General features: G+C 47.0%; 3 protein-coding genes across 3 annotated transcripts; 2 read left to right on the forward strand and 1 right to left on the reverse strand.

The window, feature by feature from the left end:
• On the reverse strand, nucleotides 1-4,755 carry LOC115391411 (uncharacterized protein F13E9.13, mitochondrial). The gene is made up of 6 exons (XM_030095656.1): nucleotides 4,663-4,755; nucleotides 3,286-3,368; nucleotides 3,031-3,211; nucleotides 2,028-2,178; nucleotides 1,454-1,581; nucleotides 1-191 (listed from the first exon to the last, which is right to left on the reverse strand). Exons 1-6 carry the CDS (start codon nucleotides 4,733-4,735, stop codon nucleotides 1-3), a joined length of 807 nt encoding a protein of 268 aa, XP_029951516.1. The 5' UTR covers nucleotides 4,736-4,755.
• A 1,016-nt stretch (nucleotides 4,756-5,771) lies between these two features.
• On the forward strand, nucleotides 5,772-11,561 carry ccne1 (cyclin E1). The gene is made up of 12 exons (XM_030091721.1): nucleotides 5,772-6,159; nucleotides 6,717-6,765; nucleotides 6,928-7,018; nucleotides 7,381-7,437; nucleotides 7,793-7,956; nucleotides 8,381-8,516; nucleotides 8,759-8,905; nucleotides 9,208-9,303; nucleotides 9,918-10,052; nucleotides 10,170-10,281; nucleotides 10,361-10,518; nucleotides 10,613-11,561. The coding sequence occupies exons 2-12, from the start codon at nucleotides 6,752-6,754 to the stop codon at nucleotides 10,790-10,792; spliced, it is 1,290 nt and encodes a 429-aa protein (XP_029947581.1). The 5' UTR covers nucleotides 5,772-6,159; nucleotides 6,717-6,751; the 3' UTR covers nucleotides 10,793-11,561.
• A 2,423-nt stretch (nucleotides 11,562-13,984) lies between these two features.
• Nucleotides 13,985-16,717, forward strand: LOC115391582 (uncharacterized). Its single transcript, XM_030095857.1, has 2 exons — nucleotides 13,985-14,816; nucleotides 16,267-16,717. The coding sequence occupies exons 1-2, from the start codon at nucleotides 14,223-14,225 to the stop codon at nucleotides 16,585-16,587; spliced, it is 915 nt and encodes a 304-aa protein (XP_029951717.1). The 5' UTR covers nucleotides 13,985-14,222; the 3' UTR covers nucleotides 16,588-16,717.
• The last annotated feature ends 1,994 nt before the right edge of the window (nucleotides 16,718-18,711 follow it).

An 18,711-nucleotide genomic window follows, 5' to 3' on the forward strand; every position in this document is an offset into this window, starting at 1 on the left:
TTACTCCCGAAGGCTGCGGATCTTTCCCATGAACCTCTTCACTCGGTGGGGGTCGACTGCGTTGGCCCAGTGACCGCCCAGCTTGAAGTGAGAACCGATGATTATTCCACTGGCGTCCAGGTAACTCTCCATATTGTCAAAGGTCACGCCAGAACCGATCAGCACCGGGATGTTCACAGACCGGGAAACCTCTGCAAAAGAAAGAGAAAACAGCTTTAATCAGAAGCTTACTCCTATAAATAGAACTTTTTATGTTCCCGTACACCTGCTGGACACACGGGGAACTGCAGGCTTACCACGCTACCTGAGATGGAGGGATGATGAGACGTCCTGCTGTTAATTGTTCTCAAGAAATTCCAAAAAACAGTCATCAAATTTCTCTCAGACACCTCAGCAGCTGGATGAAGGACTTCCCTGCCAACAGACCACTCACTGCATGGAGACCTGGAGACCTGGTCTCCTCCAGCACCGTCCTCAGCACTGACAAGGCTCTGGCTTCTACTGACTGTTGACTTGAGAAGGAACGTTTCCACCTCTTTAATGTGTGGAGCTTCATGTTCCTCCTGCTCCACACCGGAGCTGGTCTTCTGCTGCGGTGGACGTTCTCAAAGGAATGTGGTCTTTCACAAAGTCACTGATGTGACGGATGTGAATGTTTTGCAGTGGAGGATGGATGAGACAGGACAGGCTGCATTTAACACCATTTGAAAGAAATTAGCAGATTTTTTGGTTGTAAATGACTCTGACAGTGGTTGTGGGCTTTAAAGTAAAAATGAGAAAACTGTCTGGATCAAACATCAGTAGGAAGTTTCCAGTTTGATGTGGTTCAGACATGTTTTTCCCAGCAACACTTGAATTATTCTGAAACATTAACTGTAATGTCTCTATTATAAACTTGTGCCGTAAAAGCTGCACAAACCACACTAACATTGGCATTTTAGTTCTGACTGAGTTAATCAGTTACTCAGAAGCAGATTTTAAAGCAGAAGGCTTCTGTTACTTGTGTTGAAAAGTGAAATTAAAGTATAAAGTTTCCAGTTTGTTGCCTCCATGTTTCCCTATCAGCTGTCATGATCTCTTCTTCAAGGATGTGTTGTTTGGCGTTATGTTTTACCTACAGGTCCTGACATTTGACTGTCATCACATGAAGATAAGTGAAGTGAGCAACTGGTTATTTCAGAGAGAACTGGGCCCTGTTTCAGAGAGCTGACTGAAACTTTATTTCATCCTTCGATGGAGGGACAATCTGGGTTTTCACTTCACTTTATTTTCAGTGTTCACTGACAATAGCAGTGTGAGTTCCTCACGACAACCCTATTCCATCCAGGAGTGGCTCCGTTCTCTTTACCTTTCCCCCAGCAATAAAAAGTCTTCTTCAATGACCAGTACTCTGCATAAAACATGGCGTGTGTGCACGTGTGTGTGTGCGTGCGAGTGCGAGTGTGTGCCACACCTCTGAGCTCCTGCGGGTCGGCCTGTACTCCGGTGGCCGTTCCTGTGATGATGAGTCCGTCTGACAGGAAGAACTCGGCTGCACGGGCCGTCTCCTCAATGCTCACATCTGACGTCAGGGCATGAGAGCTGCAAGGCAACAGATACACTTCATCCATTCATCTATCCATCATCCATCTATAGTAGCACTTCATCGCCTCTATAACAGTATGCTGGATCCAGCTCACTGTGGGCGCCAGCAGGACAGACCCTGGACAGGTCTCCAGTCCATCGCAGGGCAAACAGATCCCCACACACACTCACACACTCACAGCTTGGGGCAGTTTAGTGGCACCAGTTAACCTCACATGCATGTTTTTGGACTGTGGGAGGAAACCAGAGTGCCTGGAGGATAAAACTGTTAATTTACAATAAACTGCTGCCGGACCGGAGCTGGGAGTAAAAACTGTACACGTGTGTATTGGGTAACTCCACCTATTTGGGACTCGACTGGCTTTCAGGCAGTAATGAGAAACATCAAACATATAATAGACCTTCTATTCGTGTTTCAGCGGCTCACCAGGGGTTCAGCTCACCTGTGCTTCTTCTTCACGTCGGTGAAGATCTGCACATGATCCGCTCCGATGCGTCTGCGATATCTCAGTAAGTCCCCGGCGCAGGCGTTCAGCAGGCCCTCGTCGGCCACGTGAGAAAACACGAAGCCCTCGGCCCGGATGAAATCCACACCTGCAATCATCACATCTGCACTCGACTGTTGGGTCTGAATCAGGCATGATTCCATGAATGGACAAATGATCTGAGAGTCGCTGAGACAACATGCGGCTAAAAGGTAAGAGACAGTCAGCAGAGGCCGGGTGAGATGAGACAAGAATTTCTTCTATTCAGAGCTTAACTCCTCAGTAAAAGGAAAAGAATAAAAATTAGAATGAAGGACCATGAATGAGCTTAAAGTTAGTGTTTCAGTTCCAGTGTCAAAGGTGACTGCTTTATTTTACTTATTAAATCAATCATATTGATTTAATTTCTGCCAATGGAGGACAGTATAAGATCAATATTAAGCTGTTGTTATGCACTGTCAGTCTGTTTTGCAATATGCCAGGGGTCACCAGTTCAGTGGCCACATAAAGACTGGGTAAAATAGTGCAAAAAATAGTGCACCTTTAAATGTATTTGCTTTAAATGTATTTATTTGCTTTTAAATTTATTTGCTGTGGTGCAGAGTATACCTTGATGAAAATGTCTATAATTTCTCAAAACCAAATAATAACTTCAGAAAATATCTCTAATCTCAACATGAGGTCAATTTTAATGAAACTTTCTGGTGTAAAATAAGGTGAAATATCATCAAACTTGTCCTGTAGCTGCTGCATTCTGACAGCATGGCTTTCTGTCTTTCATGGCAGCGTCTCTGATAGTATCTCAGCTCAGCTCTCTGTTGAGTTGTGTGTGCCACTCTCAAGACGCTTCTAAAAGTAATCCTTTCTGCTGACACCCCAGCATTATAAAGTGTCTTGTGTAGTATTTTGTTGCTTTCTATTTAGGGAGACAGGATTTTTATAAAGGACAGACAGGACGGACCTGAAGCCAAGGCCACGGCCAGCGCCTGCTGGTTAGCAGAGGACAGTATCTGCACTCCAGTGGGCAGGAGAGGACAGGCGCTCCTCACGGCCGTGCACACCGCAGTCATACAGGCGACCACCTCCGGACCCACGTCAAACACGTACGGGATATCGTGCATGTTCTCAATGATCACGCCGTCCTGAAAGAAGAGTAGAAGTGGAGGTTTTACCACTTTCAATGAGGGCAGACATGAAACGAAGTGGAATTACTTACGACTCCAGCATCACGGTAGATTTCTGCCTCCCGACAAGCTTCCTCGGTGATCTGGGACATTTTCAAACTGCTGAGTGGAGTACCTGACGACGACAAGGCCGATGCTGCTCCACTCAGCACAAACACTCATGAAGGTCAAAGGACACATCTGAACGACTCGCACTGAACTGAGCTCAGAATGTTCTGAAGTTTCTTTGGACCCGGACTTCCCCTGCGACTGCCTTCTTTCACCTGGAATGTCTCAAAAATCAGGAACATCAGCGTGAAACTAAAAAATGAATCCACATAACTGCTGGAGAGTCATCAGCTGATTCACGATGCTGCAGTCAGAGTTTTGACAGGAACTAGAGTAGAGATCATATCACATGAATATTAGCTTCTCCTCACTGACTTCCTGCTAAATCGATAATTTAAAGTTCTTCTTTTAAGCTATGAAGCTCTTGACAGCCTGTCTGCCCCGTCCTTTTCTCTCATTCTGTCCCCCAATCCCAACCGGAACAGGACAAAGTCTCCTCTGAGTCTGGTTCTACAGGTTTCTCCCAGTTAAAGGCAGTTTTTTTTCCTTTCTTCCATCCTCTACTTGCTCATGTGGAATTGTTGGTTTTGCTCTGTAAAAGTGTTTTGAATTGACTGCGTTGAATTTGGCGATATAGAAATAAAACTGAATTGAATTGAAAACAAGTATTTATCAGCTTTTCCTTCAGCAACAGACATCTCCAAATCCATCGTCACCATATCCGTGAATCTTGTCTGAACTCTTCCTCTAACTATCTTCAACATCATTTATCCAGTAGAGTCTGTCTCCCCTCAGCAGTGTCCAAACCATCTCATCCAGGCCCCTCTAAGATTGATTTCCTGGATTATTTGATTTATACTTTCATTTTTAATATCAAATAACAGTAAAAAGAGCTCACATTTAACTTTAAGTTCTCCTTAAATCTTAAACATGAAATGATTTTCTTAAATTTAATCTCTAAACTGCAATCAGTGTCTCCTCAAAAAAAAAAAAACCTTTCAGCAATGTTTTAATGATTAAAGAATCACCAAAGTAACTGGTATGATACTTTTGAAATGTATTTTTTAAACAAAAGGCAAATGTTGGTTATACAAAGCAGATACATTGTTAGAAATATTTCAGTTTGAACTAGTTTAACCCAGAGAGACTGCAAAAACACAGTGTAAACATCAAGGGTAAAAAACTAAACTAAACAAAAAAACAAAACGTATGCAGAAATGTTGACAGTGCCAGACTGACTGACTATAGACTGATTACATGCATATAACTTAAGTTTCTGCACCTTTATTTTAGTGAGTAGCGTTAAGCTGCAGCACATTTAAACAGTGAAGACCAGAAGTCAGTGTTTACGGTGACTTTACCTGGTAAAGCTTTGACATGAATCATTCCAATGACCACAGATTTCAGGCGCCCGAAAAGGTTTAGAAACTTCATTCTGTTTTGTGTGTGTGTGTGTGCAGAGACCAGAGGACCAAGCTTTCCTCTTTTTTCCTGTTTCAAAGCAGATCACGTGACGACCAAGGGTCACTTCTGTTAACCCTCTTGTTGCCCTGAGCTTGAATCTGAAGTGAGATCAAAAGCACAGTAAATTAAAAGAGGTTTTTGAAATCCAACCGTTTAAACTTATATGTTTCAAAAGCAAATGAAGCAACTTCATGTAGATAAAGTAGAGTCGTCGGTTTTGATCCTGAAATTTGAGCGGTGACTTTGGATTCTGAGGTGCACCAATTTGAATGCCAGTGTGAACAGGAACCATTGTGGACCCTTTACCTACAAGAGTAACCAAACATCAATCAATCATCACCTGTATATTTCATTGATAAAGCACTCTTCAGACAAGAAAAAAGGTGATTTACATGCAACAGGACATAATTTTAACCTAGAGTGTAAAAGCACAAACCCTAAATTGACCCCAGGTGTGACTGGAGTGTGTGTGGCTCGTCTCTCTGTGTTTGTCCGGTGATGGACTGGACACCTGTCCAGGTGTGTCCTGCCCTTTTCGGTTCCAGTGATCAGAAACAGGATATAAGTGGTTTAGAATATGAATGGATCCTGCGAACGTTTTTACTTTACTTGTCCTCCCTTTTCCGTCTTTCTTAATAGCTTATTTCCTTGTGAAGCACTGTCAATTAGCTTGTGTCTGATTGTGCTTTATAAATGAATTTGCCCTGCCGTTTCACTCAGATCTGGCAACCCTGCCTACTTTCAGGGACGAAAGCGGGTTTGGCAACCTGTGCCAGAGTTGAGGATTTATTTGGCTGCTGATCGGGCTAATATTGACCTGAACCGAGCGCAGCCGCGCCGACAGCCGCTGGCAGCCACGTGCGGAGTCCGCAGGGGGAGATATCGACTCAGATCGCTGCACTTTAGCCGTGTCCCGCACTGTTTTCGGAGCACACACCGGCTTTGTTTACATCTGACACAGCGGCCACGCGGTGCCGGAGCACTTCCGGTGTGGAAGCCCCGCCCCCGCAGCTGTCACTCACTGACCCGCTTCTTCCAGTTTGCCGGCAAAACTTCAAACCGAGTTTCCCTCCGTCCGGAGCGCAGCCGGGGTCCTCCGCAGCGCCCATCTGCGTCCTCCGACCGCGTCCCCGCTGGACGTTCCGCCGCAGCCGCTGCTGTCGGGCCCGGAGAAGCGGCCGAGTCGGACTTTAAGCGCCAAATTGGACGCGCTCCTCCCCGGCGGCTCATCTGGTTCTGAACGAGGCGCCAGTTTGGAGGAACTAGCCCCGGCCTAGACACACACAGTCACACACACTCACCATCTACCTCTGGATCCCAGATTCACACACACACAGCTGCCTTCTGCTCATCTGCGGCCTGATCGGAGTGAACTTCAAGGGCTGAAACTTGAGGTGAGTGTTTCACTTTGTCTGGTTTACATGGCGCTAAGTTGGAGCTATTGTCGTGTTTAGATGCTAACAAAGCTAAAAGTAACTTCTAACAAGACATTCGGACGAAATGTGAGCTGTATCACACCACCTCGGAGTGTCAGATGTTGTGTTTGTGGAGCGATTGGAGCAGAATAATGGAACAAACCGGCCCTGCTGCGCCCGCTCTGCGCGGCCATTATGTGGAGACAGCTGCTCCAGAGTGTGGAGGGAAAAATGAGGAGCTTCCTCTCTCGACTGAGCCGAATATGAACCTCGAGGTGAAGCTGGACAGTCTGCGGCTCGTGTCAGCCCACTTCCACCACTCTCCCGGGGTGTTCTGGTACTTTTAGTCGTCTTTTAACATTGCGTACTGAGCCCATTTCCCCGCGCCAGCAGGCTGACTGTGGCTTTGTTAGGAGGGCGCACACACACACTCACTCACACACACTCACACACACACAGAGTGGGGGTTGGGGAGTATGTTCATGTGTTTTCAAGCCCCCCCAAAGGGTCCAAATTAAAACATTTGTCTTTCCCAGGTTTGCTCTGACCGTGTCAGCCGCCGAGGAGGAGGATGAGAGGGAAACGGTGAGTTTGCTCGAGCCGCCTGCTGGCATCAGCGAGGAGGAGGAGGAGGAGGAGGAGGAGGAGGAGGAAGCTAGCCTCGCCTGCTGGTTCAGGACTGTCTGGACCGTCCAGGCCCTGTTGATGAGTGAGGCCTACAGCTGTGCTCTGTCTGCCGCCCTTCAGGGAGGAAGACCCCGAAGCGAAGCCGGAGACGCCCCGAGAGCCCCGAGAGCTGAGCGCCCGGCCCAGGAAGAGGAAGGCCGATGTGGCCACTGTGAGTGTCCCCCGGCCCCACACCACACCACTCTCAGCCCCGGCACCCGGCCGCTGCCTCAACGTGCCCCGACAGAGACTCGATGGATCTGTCAGCTTCCTCAGAGGAAGCATCCTCCTCAGACGACAGTGACACACACACATCGACAAACGCAGACCACCCGATACTCAACACACCACGAAATGTCAACATCTTCCCCCAATATACACAAAGATTACATCAAATGACACCAACACGCAGGTTAAACACTGTTCAACAGCAGATTATCTCCCAAAACACGGGAATATTCAGACGATCGGGTCACTTTGGGGGGGTTTTCAGTGTCTGACGCTCACGTTGGACATCTTTTCTTTGATTGTCAGTATTTACAGGATCCCGACGAGGAGGTAGCAGAGATGACGAGGAAGAAGCAGCGCGAGGTGCGTTTGTTTTATCGGCTGCTTTTGGCTCATTGCAGGATGCAGGGAGAAAACGACTCCAGACGGCCGAGCTGTTTGGGATAATAATTATGAGTTATTCCGATAATAATATGATTTGTGGTGCATACAAACACTGAAATAGATATTACTGTACCAGGACAATTATTCTTCTAAGTAACTCTGCTCTTTCTTTTGTGATCAAGTCCTGAAATCTCCTAAATTACACATCTTACTGGATAAATTGGGATTAATTGCACAGTTTAAATCACAGAGTTGTTTTAGCATTACTTTACCAGTCTGGGACACTGGAGATCAAACTGATGTGGATAAAGAGTGAGTGTTCTTCCTGTCACAGGGCTGGAGTCCGGACTCCGGCTGCACCAGTCCTCACAGGTGGTTACCCACGCCGGACCAGGAAGAGGAGCAGCCGGCTCCTCCCATCAGCGGCAGCTTCCCCCACTACAGCTTCAGCAACATCTTCAGCACCCCGGTGCACTGCGCCCCGCTGCCCGTGCTCTGGTGGGTCCGGCGGGAAACACACACCGACAGATCGGAGGGAGTTAGGGAAAGTTCAGGAAGCAGCGTGAGAAGCTTACAGCTCTGCCGTCAGGACGGTGTCAGAATAAGGACATGGAGAAGAATGCCGTTCATCCCTCCAGCGGAATTCCTCAGACTGCATGTCGAGAAGCACGGATGGAGATTTATTGCTGAACTTCCCAACGTGCCTCGACTTCAATCTGTCACACACCAGGCGATGTGACGCCGCAGGTTTGAGCTGCACGACCTTAAAGTCTCGGCTTTAATTCAGTCGCAGCCTTTCAAACTGACAGAAGTATCTGCTTTTGGAGGGTTGAGTTGTGATGTTTGTTCATTATTCTCATGACGTGTCTCGCAGTTTGCAGCAGAAGCCAGACCACCATTAACGGTGTGTTTCCTGTTTCAGCTGGGCCAGTAAGGATGTGGTGTGGAGCAACATGCTGGAGAAGGATAAGACGTACATCAGGGACGTCCACATGATGGACAAACACCCGCACCTGCAGCCCAAGATGAGGGCCGTCCTGCTGGACTGGCTCATGGAGGTGGGCGCCACGTTCAGAAAAAACACTAAATGATGCAAAATGATTTTAAAGAATCATTTTTTTTCCATGTGAGAGCCTCTAAGGACATGGAGGAAGTGTCTGAGTTCATAAGAAAAGGTTTTAAGTTGATTTAGAGTTTATAGGAAAAACAATCCCATTGAAGCAGAAACGCTGAAGCCTCGTCCTGAAGCTGCGCTGTCTGGCGTCTGACGTTGTTTCCGGCGTCTGCTCTGCTCCGTCAGGTGAGCGAGGTGTACAAGCTGCACCGGGAGACGTACCACCTGGCCCAGGACTACTTCGACCGCTTCATGGCCACGCAGAGGAACGTCTTCAAGTCCACGCTGCAGCTCATCGGCATCACCTGCTTGTTCATCGCAGCCAAAGTGGAGGTGAGGCGGCCCACACCGAAGCTTCTTACATTCTTAATAACCAGAATCTCAACATGAAGCCAATTTAATGATGATCTTTTTTTTTTTTTTACAGTGCATTGTCACTGAAACATTTTAAATCGATGAGTAAGGACGGTTCGATCGGTTTCAGATTGAATCTTGTGAAAACAAACTAAACATGCAGCCCAGAGGAAACCAGGAGTTCTGTGGAAGCTTTGTGTGTGTGTGTCTGTGTGTGTTTGTGTAACACTGCTGTGAGACGATCTGTTGTTAAAACCCTGGTCTGGTTTTTACCCCTCTAGGAGATGTATCCTCCAAAAGTCCACCAGTTCGCCTACGTGACAGACGAAGCGTGCACGGAGGACGAGCTGCTCAGTATGGAGATCATCATAATGAAGGTAACACACACACACACACACACACACACCAGCACTGAGCTGCACTCTCAGATCAACTCTTTATTTTCATAAATATCGAGCTGCTGCTCCAGCGGGCAGCCTGGGGGAAGACGGAGCTCACTGCTTCTTCCATCGGCTTCATTTTCAGGAGAGCAGATTGGGACATTTTTAAGATTTCAGACCAATCAGACTCAGGATCAGTTTACGCTGATGTTTTTGTGAGATTCACATCAAACCAGCTGCAGAGTTCCTTTAACTCTTCACTGTTTATCGCCTGTTTACATGAAGTTTGCAAACCCTTGTGTTCTGGCCGTCTGTTTCCATGACAACAGCACTCAGACGCTGAAAATGCAACTTTTTGGGGACGGCTGCAAGGTGGAACTTTTTGAAAATGGAAAAACGCAGCTCAACTGACTTTCTGCTGCTGTGCATGTAAACAGTTCCTCTGCACATGCTCAGTGGGTTTACAATAAGAACAAGGTTTCCCCCGGACTGTCAGGACTCCGGTCCAGATCCTCCTGGTCCTGGTGGATTTGCAGTCGTCGGTCGGTGGTGGACCCCGCTGGGGGTCGTCCGCTGCTCTCCTTGACGCTCTGTCCCCGGCTGGGTTACAGGAGCTGAACTGGACCCTCAGCCCGCAGACGCCCATCTCCTGGCTCGGTGTTTACATGCAGGTGGCCTACCTGAAGGAGGCCGAGGAGCTGCTCATCCCCAGATACCCCCAGGCCACCTTCACCCAGATCGCACAGGTTGGCCCCGCCTGTCCGTTTACTGACTCCGCCCTTCACAGGGAGCGTCCTCAGACTGATGTGAAGAGATTTGAAGTGTAGGTAAATGACCCCTGACCTCCCCCGTGTCCCGTCCAGCTGCTGGATCTGTGTCTGCTGGACATGCGCTGCCTGGAGTTCTCGAACGGCGTGCTCGCTGCCTCGGCTCTGTTTCACTTTTCCTCGCTTGAGCTGGTGGAGAGCGTTTCAGGTAGGCGGCGTGGGGAGGGGGGCGGGGCCACGGCTCCGGCGGCGATCCGTCCGCTCACCTGGCTGTGTTTCCTCGGCAGCGCTGAAGCGGGCGGAGCTGGAGGAGTGTGTGCGGTGGATGGAGCCCTTCGCCATGGCGCTGCGGGAGGCCGGCACGCTGCCCATGAAGCAGTTCGTTGGGATCGCGGCGGAGGACATGCACAACATCCAGACTCACGCCCCCTACATGACGTGGCTGGTGAGGAGCGGCGCCTTCCTCCTCCTCAGTGGAGATCGTTAACCGGTGTGTGTGTGTGTGTGTGTGTGTGACTGACTCCCGGCTCTGTCTGCAGGACAAGGCCGACTCGTACCAGAAGGTGGCGCTGCACCGCTGCCCGCTGCCCTCCGGCGTCCTGACTCCGCCTCTCAGCAGCGAGAAGTGCGAGGAGGCGCCCCGGCCGGACGCCGCGGCGCCCGTGAAGCTCCGGCCGAGGATGCACAGCCCGTCCAGGGAGCGGCGCCTTCCGCTGTAGCAGGACACTGGCTGCGGGGGAGGAGTTTGAACCGTGTTCCTGACGGTGTGAGGCTCCCGTCCTCACGCCGCTGCACACACTGACTGAGGAGAATCCCTCCAGGAATACAGACTGTTGAGCCTGGAGGGGCGAACAGGAGCGGAGGAGTTCTGGGGCGACTCCACAGGAGACTTTCTCCGGCTCCATTTTTATTTTTGCACCCGATCGCTGGCGTCAGTTACGCCACACGCCGTGCTCATCGTCTATGCAAAGGCTGAGTCCGATATGGACGATATTTTGTGGAGTCTGGATTAATTTAGTACGTGTGTATGTTTGGTTTTAGTGATTTTTTTTTTGTTTGTTAGTTTTTTTTTATTCTATTAATGGCCTCATTTGCCCAACATCTATTTCTAGGGTCAGAGTTGGCTCTACATGCTGCTATAAAGTGGGCTTTGCATGATGGGAAACGTGTGTGTGTGTGTGTGTGTGTGTGTGCGTGTGCGTGTGGGGCTCCACTCCTGCCATTGCAGTGGAGCGAACTTGCCAGGTTTTGTTCGGGGACCAGTAGCTCGGCTACCTCAACACTCACAGGAGAACCAGCCGGCTTCAGAAGCTAATCTATTGATTGTATTTAAGGTTTTATCCTCCAGTCCGAACCGCAGTGTGTCGACTCGCCACCAAACGGAAGATTTCTATCATCTGACTTTTTAAAATGAAATGCTGCTATGTATTTTCAATAAAAGTAAAGTTTTTAAGGACTCGTATCTCCTGGTGTTCCCACACTCCTGGAAGAGCCTACAGTGTCAACATAAAACCATTTTTAATGAAACTTGGTGCGAAATTCACTGAAATTGCATTAAAACCTCTCTGGCTGTTGCATTATGGGAGTTTTTCCAAACTCCCCCTGACAGCGTGGCTTCAGCTCGCTTTCAATTCAGCGACGTCTCCACTCGGTCTGCTGTGTTGTGACCGACACAAATTTGTTTGAAAAACCAGTGTTTTTTTTTTTTTTTCCTCAGTTTTCTAGCTAGTTTGATGGACTGGATTCAGCCCAAGAGCCTTATGTTTGGCCCCTCTGGATAAAAGTCTAAAATGTCTATTAAATATTAAGCGAATCAGCCAGTCAGACTGTTGGATTTAAGTGAGTTTTTCCCGGTTCCTCTCGCAGCAGGACTTCCCACTTCTCCACAGTGCCACAGCTCTCCAGACTGACGGTGGAGCGACTGAGCTCAACAGCTGCTGTCAAACCTTTAAAAAGTCACAAATCTTCCACGTGAATTGGTCCTAAAATGTGATTTGATCTTCAGACCGAACATTCTGAACCCCACAGCGCTCTAATATTTACTGTATTTATTGAATAAAGTTCTTAATCCTCCACAGAAATGTCAATCCATTCACTTCGACACAGAATAAAACCGTTAATCTCCAAGTTATGTTGGGATAAAATGAGTGGAATCAATGAAAAGACCTGACATTTAGGCTGGATCAGTGGAACTGCAGCTGCACGTGAGCCTTTCCTCCAGCAGGTGGCAGTGTCGGTCCACACACCGGAAGTGTGTGAGGATGGAACTCTCACTTTGTCAAATGGATCTGCTTGACCTGGATTTTCCCAGGCTTGAAGCAGAAATCCACAACGATAAATCTCAGACTGATAAATGAAATGATGGCGACTGATTCCACCGCCACTGAAACAAACCTCCACTGAGAATTATCAGCAAGAATTCAACAACATTCCCGATAAATCCGGGTCAGATTTTCTGTTTTCAATCCACCTCTGGCAGAAGAGAAAGCTCTGTTTGATGGAGAAACCTTCAAAATGAGATGGAATTCATTCTACATGGACACGTTTAAATACTTTCAACAATTTCCAATGTAACGAGACCAATAATGTAATGAAATAGTTTTTAGGAGTACAGCCATGACCGAGACAGTGTTGAGTTCTCAGTGAATTAATGTGATGACTATTCCAAACTGCAGAAAATAACTTTTATGTCCTACAGTTAGCTTTAGTTATTATGTCTTCGTAGCTCAATAGTCTGATAGCGTTTTGAATCATTGTTAGATTACCCAATATTTGAGTAATCTATTACACGACTGGCTTCATTACAGTCTAAACAGGCCATATTTATTGCATTATGAGCTGCTGCTGCACTGGTGTCGTGGTTATTCTCTCTCCTCACTTTGAAAATCATCCCAGCTCAGTTTCTTTGGTCCCATTTACTCTGTTTTAAGTGAAAACGCAAAGTTTTAGCCTTTTTGTTTCAGAGGAGTTCTGCGTTTACACGTTAACATTTTGCAAATGGCGTCCATTTACGCAGAAATGTTAGGAATGCTGAAAAAAGATGAAGTTCTTATGTTGGTCCACTGGTTGGTGGCGTTTGTTTGTTTGTTTGTTTGTTTGTGTCATGAAACCACAGACCTGTCACCACAGGACTGTGGGTCTGGACAGGCGCATGTGTCTGTCGGTTGTGGTGATGCTGGTCCGTCAGGTTGGAAAAGCGTCTGACAGCTGACACGACCAGCCAGGTCTGCCTGCATCTTTAAAACCAGTCACTCTGTAATGTTCAGATATAAGAAGATGAAATAAAGTAAACACTGATTTCACACGAACAGATTAACCCGCTTCTACTGCCCTCCCTCTTTGCCTTCGCCTGTTTACAAGTCAAGCTAGCTCACAAGCTAGCTAGGTTAGCTAATGTGAAAACAGTGACTTTATTAAGACGAAAACAGCATATTCAGTAACTTTACAGTAACAGTAACAATCTTTTTTACTTGCCTTTGTGAAAATGCCGGGGAAGTGAGGTGCAGGAAGGGAGATGTGGAGTGGAAATCGATGCTGCTCTGTCTTGCCGCTGCGACCCAGGCCATCTGACGTTGTTTCCTCAACCTGCTGTCCAGAGCCTGTTATCTACGGAGCCCCTAAAGGGACATGGAGGGAAAAAAATATTGGTGGGTGAAAAAAAAAAAAAAGGATGAACTTTTGCGAGATCTCGCAAAACAATTGCGAGATCTCGCAAAACAATTGCGAGATCTCGCAAAATAATTGCGAGATCTCGCAAAACAATTGCGAGATCTCGCAAAATAATTGCGAGATCTCGCAAAACAATTGCGAGATCTCGCATTTATTTTTGCGAGATCTCGCAAAGATTGTTTTTTTTTTTAAGTAGCGTCAATGAACCGGAAGTAAAACAGACACACAAAGATGGAGGAATACACACATCATCCGTGGGAGAAGTTTATTGATTTTTATTTTGGTATTGGCCTCACATACAAAGATATTAAATCAGTTCTTGGCCGGAGACATGGCTTTGACATAAGTGAGAGACATCTGAAAAGATTACTCAGCGCGAGGGGACTTTCTCGTCGTAAAGAGTACTGTGATCTTGCAGTCCTGGTTGAATTCATCAGCAACCAACTACAGTACTCTGGCCAGCTTCACGGGTACCGGTGGATGTACGCAAAGTGTCGAGAACATGGACTACGGGTAAAGAAGGAGGATGTGCGGTTGGTGTTGAAGGAGCTGGATCCCAGAGGAGTGTCGCTAAGGCAAGCAGGACGTTTACGACGACGGCGCTACTTCTCGAGAGGTCCTAACTTCATTTGGCACATTGACTCGTATGATAAACTGAAGCCATATGGATTTTGTATCAACGGAAGCATCGACGGTTTTTCTAGGAAAATAATCTGGCTTAATGCCTACACCACGAATAGTGACCCAAAGTTGATCGGAGGTTACTACGTTGAAGCAGTGCAACGTTTAGGAGGCTGTCCAAGGATTGTGAGAGGCGATCTCGGGACCGAAAACGGCCATGTTCGACGCTTTCAGCGGTTCCTCGTCCCCATTCATCCAGACGGCACTTTTGACAGCTATTTGGAGGGAGCTAGCACCGCCAATCAACGGATCGAATATTGGTGGGGTGTTCTCCGCAACCAGTGTGTGGAGTTCTGGTTGTCCTTGTTTGCAGACATCAGAGACAACGGGTTTTTTGACGGCGGGTTTCTGGACAAGGCCATCCTTCAATTTTGTTGCATGGGACTCATCCAGGTGAGAGAGAGAGAGAGAGAGAGTGAGTGTGTGTGTGTGTGTGTGTGTGTGTGTGTGTGTGTGTGTGTGAGAGAGAGAGAGAAAGAGAGAGAGAGAGAGAGATAGGGAGGAGGAAAGAGACAGGAAGGATGGAGGGAGGAGAGAGAGACTGAGGGAGGAGGAAAGAGACAGGAAGGATGGAGGGAGGAGAGAGAGACTGAGGGAGGAGAGAGACAGGAGGTGAGGAAAGAGACAGGAAGGAGGGAGGAGAGAGAGACTGAGGGAGGAGAGAGACAGGAGGTGAGGAAAGAGACAGGAAGGATGGAGAGAGGAGGAGGGAGGAGAGAGAGACTGAGGGAGGAGAGAGACAGGAGGTGAGGAAAGAGACAGGAAAGATGGAGGGAGGAGAGAGAGACTGAGGGAGGATAGAGACAGGAAGTGAGGAAAGAGACAGGAAGGATGGAGGGAGGAGGAGGGAGGAGAGACTGAGGGAGGAGAGAGACAGGAGGTGAGGAAAGAGACAGGAAAGATAGAGGGAGGAGGAGGGAGGAGAGAGAGACTGAGGGAGGAGAGAGACAGGAGGTGAGGAAAGAGACAGGAAAGATGGAGGGAGGAGGAGGGAGGAGAGAGAGACTGAGGGAGGAAAGAGACAGGAGGTGAGGAAAGAGACAAGAAAGATGGAGGAGGGAGGAGAGAGACAGGAGGTGAGGAAAGAGACAGGAAAGATGGAGGGAGGAGGAGGGAGGAGAGAGAGACTGAGGGAGGAAAGAGACAGGAGGTGAGGAAAGAGACAAGAAAGATGGAGGGAGGAGGAGGGAGGAGAGAGACAGGAGGTGAGGAAAGAGACAGGAAAGATGGAGGGAGGAGGAGGGAGGAGAGAGAGACTGAGGGAGGAAAGAGACAGGAGGTGAGGAAAGAGACAAGAAGGATGGAGGGAGGAGGAGGGAGGAGAGAGAGACTGAGGGAGGAGAGAGACAGGAGGTGAGGAAAGAGACAGGAAGGATGGAGGGAGGAGGAGGGAGGAGAGACTGAGGGAGGAGAGAGACAGGAGGTGAGGAAAGAGACAGGAAAGATAGAGGGAGGAGGAGGGAGGAGAGAGAGACTGAGGGAGGAGAGAGACAGGAGGTGAGGAAAGAGACAGGAAAGATGGAGGGAGGAGGAGGGAGGAGAGAGAGACTGAGGGAGGAGAGAGACAGGAGGTGAGGAAAGAGACAGGAAAGATGGAGGGAGGAGAGAGAGACTGAGGGAGGATAGAGACAGGAAGTGAGGAAAGAGACAGGAAGGATGGAGGGAGGAGGAGGGAGGAGAGAGAGACTGAGGGAGGATAGAGACAGGAGGTGAGGAAAGAGACAGGAAGGATGGAGGGAGGAGGAGAGACAGAATTGTGGATACATTTTTTTTTTTGGCACAATTTAAGTGTACATGTATGTACAGTTCTTCCTAATTGTATTTTGTATATTCTTTTTAACAGGATGAGTTGGATGACACTGCACAGGTTTGGAATGCACACACCATCAGACCATCAAATAACATCCCCAGTGGTCGGCCCAATGTGATGTATGCATTACCTCAACTCTATGGGACCAGAGACTTCCTTTCCCCTGTTGAAGATGAATATCTTCAGCTGTGCAAAGAAGAATGCGTCTTTCGCCGGGCGATACCATGTGATTCAGATGTGAATGAACTCTGCAACATCTTAATGGCAGAGTCTCATCTGACTCTGCCAAGAGATCCCTACCAAGCTGTGAACTTATATTTTCACTTAAGAGAAGCCATCACTTCATCTCTGTAAGTCAGGGATATTTCATTGTGCCCTGTCGCGGCCATTGTGTTGAGTAGGGAGGTGTGCTACTATGATGTAAATGTCCACATCACTCCTCACTTCTGTCATTGTATTTGTTTTACAACTGGAAGATGGGAAAATTTTTCCTCTTTTCTCTGTTTTGTTATATAAAAGTGATTCTTTTGAGATTTTTTGACAAAACAAGACTTTTAAAGATGTCATCTTAAAACTCTGATATTTTTCTGTCTAAATGATTATTGATGATGAAGAGAATCATTAGTTGCAGCCCTAATCAAGTGATATGTAACTGACAGTGAAGATATCTGTGGATGAATGAACTTTATAGCCAAGTACTGCAATGTCAGAGTGGAACAGAAACTTTATTCATTAATCTGTATGAACAGTGAAAAACGTGAAATCTGCAACCCTGAATAAAGGTAAATTTTGCTTAATCTGACTGGTTTGTCAATTAAAAGCAATTGATAGAAATGTTTACAATACTTACAGGTCACTTCACAGCAAAATGCTCTCACATTCAATAAAAATATGTGATGGCAAGTTCTAGCAGTAAATTCAAGTAATATAATGGAAAAATTACAATCATTCTGAAGGCCATCTCACACAGGCAAAATCTGCTTATACATTTTCTAAACAGGACTGCTCATTAGTATCTCAACATTGAGTTTCAAACTGTCTCTGAATGAGCAACCAACTGGCATTACTTTAACATCAACAATGAACAATTCTACCAGTGATGGACAACTGTGAATTACAGAATATTACACTAATATTCTTTTTAAGAACAAGTTCAGCATTAAAGCTGGGTTAAACTCAAACTGATGGAAATGAATGCTGCAGTCATTTTCAAAGTATAATTCGAAACACAAAATCCATGTAAAAGTATGGAGGTGTACTATTGCACCAATAAAAAAACAGAACTGCAGGCTGAATATAAAATGAGATGAAAGACTGCTCACTACAATGTTCAGTGCATCAGATGTTCAAATGACAACAAAAACAGACATAAAAAATAAATAAAATACACTCAGCCATACAATGAGGCCTGTTACTATTTGGCCTGATCAAGATTGCTCTCATGTTCAAATGATGTCCATTTCTAAGTAGTTGCTGGACAGGATGTTATCAAACTCCGTGCGAAATTCTGGGTAAGAACTGTATGTACTCGGCACTTCGAGTGTAGCTCCACAGGTGTGAGCAACAGGCCTTCTGTTGAGCCCAGTTTCAACATTAAAGCAAACCATAATTTTGTCAACACATATGACAGAGGAACCTGTGCAGAAGCGCAGGATTTTTTCAGCTTTGGCTTGATCAGCATTTTTCACATAACGTTGGAGATGGTTAAAGGTTGCTTGTTCTGTTTGGGACAGCACCACATTTGTTGTTTCAAACAGCTGCATCACTCTTTTGCCTGTGGCTTTCTTTAATGCATACAGACTCAACACACTTTCCTTATCTGGTAGTTTCAACTTTACAAGCGACATGGGGGTGGAGAAGCAATCAGCTATATACTTTGGCTCTTGGAGAATGGCTTTGTGAGCCATTGTTTCTATGGCAGACTTCATGCTGTTCTTTGGAGGTAGAAAATGGGAACCCATCCGTGTGAAAAGGTCAAGCAAGTCCTCTTGATCACTTTCCTCCATTGTGCCCTGGAGAGCCTTCTCAACAGCTGATCTCTCGGTGGGAAGTAGGTAGTTGAGAAACGATGACATCAAGATGTCTGTATCAACAGAGTCAATTCCATTGATGCATGCTAAAATGAAAGCCGCCGATAGCTTCACTGGCATGACACCATGGTCAACAAATCCTTTCACCCAAATGCGTCCAACTGCTTGCCATTCAGCCTCAGAGAAATCTGGCCTGAGCCTTGGAACTCGTTCTGTTTCCCCTTCACACTCTTCAAGAAATTGCTCCCAGAAGGCTGTGTACACCTCCCTGGACACTCCGGCATCATCGATAGCTTTTTCATTAACAAAGTCCATCTTTAAAGTCATATTCATGATGTCGCTGTCCATAAATACAGCCAAAAGATCATCAACAACCTTAACCCTGCAAATTGAAGCACGTCGTGTGGTCTGTGGATTTCCGTTGCTGGCTAATGTTGATGATGAAAAC

This window comes from Salarias fasciatus, chromosome 1 (assembly GCF_902148845.1).
Source record: "Salarias fasciatus chromosome 1, fSalaFa1.1, whole genome shotgun sequence".
NCBI classification, from domain to species: Eukaryota; Metazoa; Chordata; class Actinopteri; order Blenniiformes; family Blenniidae; genus Salarias; species Salarias fasciatus.

What these genes read in the sequence shown, in the direction of transcription:
- ccne1 (XM_030091721.1), top strand. An exon ending in TGCTGGACTGGCTCATGGAG is followed by an intron (nt 8,517 to 8,758) that starts GTGGGCGCCACG and finishes CTGCTCCGTCAG; the next exon opens with GTGAGCGAGGTGTACAAGCT. An exon ending in TGGAGATCATCATAATGAAG is followed by an intron (nt 9,304 to 9,917) that starts GTAACACACACA and finishes GCTGGGTTACAG; the next exon opens with GAGCTGAACTGGACCCTCAG.
- LOC115391411 (XM_030095656.1), bottom strand. Translation starts at nt 4,735, where the DNA reads ATGAAGTTTCTAAACCTTTTCGGGCGCCTGAAATCTGTGGTCATTGGA. An exon ending in GACGTGAAGAAGAAGCACAG is followed by an intron (nt 1,582 to 2,027) that starts GTGAGCTGAACC and finishes GTTGCCTTGCAG; the next exon opens with CTCTCATGCCCTGACGTCAG. An exon ending in CGACCCGCAGGAGCTCAGAG is followed by an intron (nt 192 to 1,453) that starts GTGTGGCACACA and finishes TTTCTTTTGCAG; the next exon opens with AGGTTTCCCGGTCTGTGAAC.
- LOC115391582 (XM_030095857.1), top strand. Translation starts at nt 14,223, where the DNA reads ATGTACGCAAAGTGTCGAGAACATGGACTACGGGTAAAGAAGGAGGAT. An exon ending in GTTGCATGGGACTCATCCAG is followed by an intron (nt 14,817 to 16,266) that starts GTGAGAGAGAGA and finishes TCTTTTTAACAG; the next exon opens with GATGAGTTGGATGACACTGC.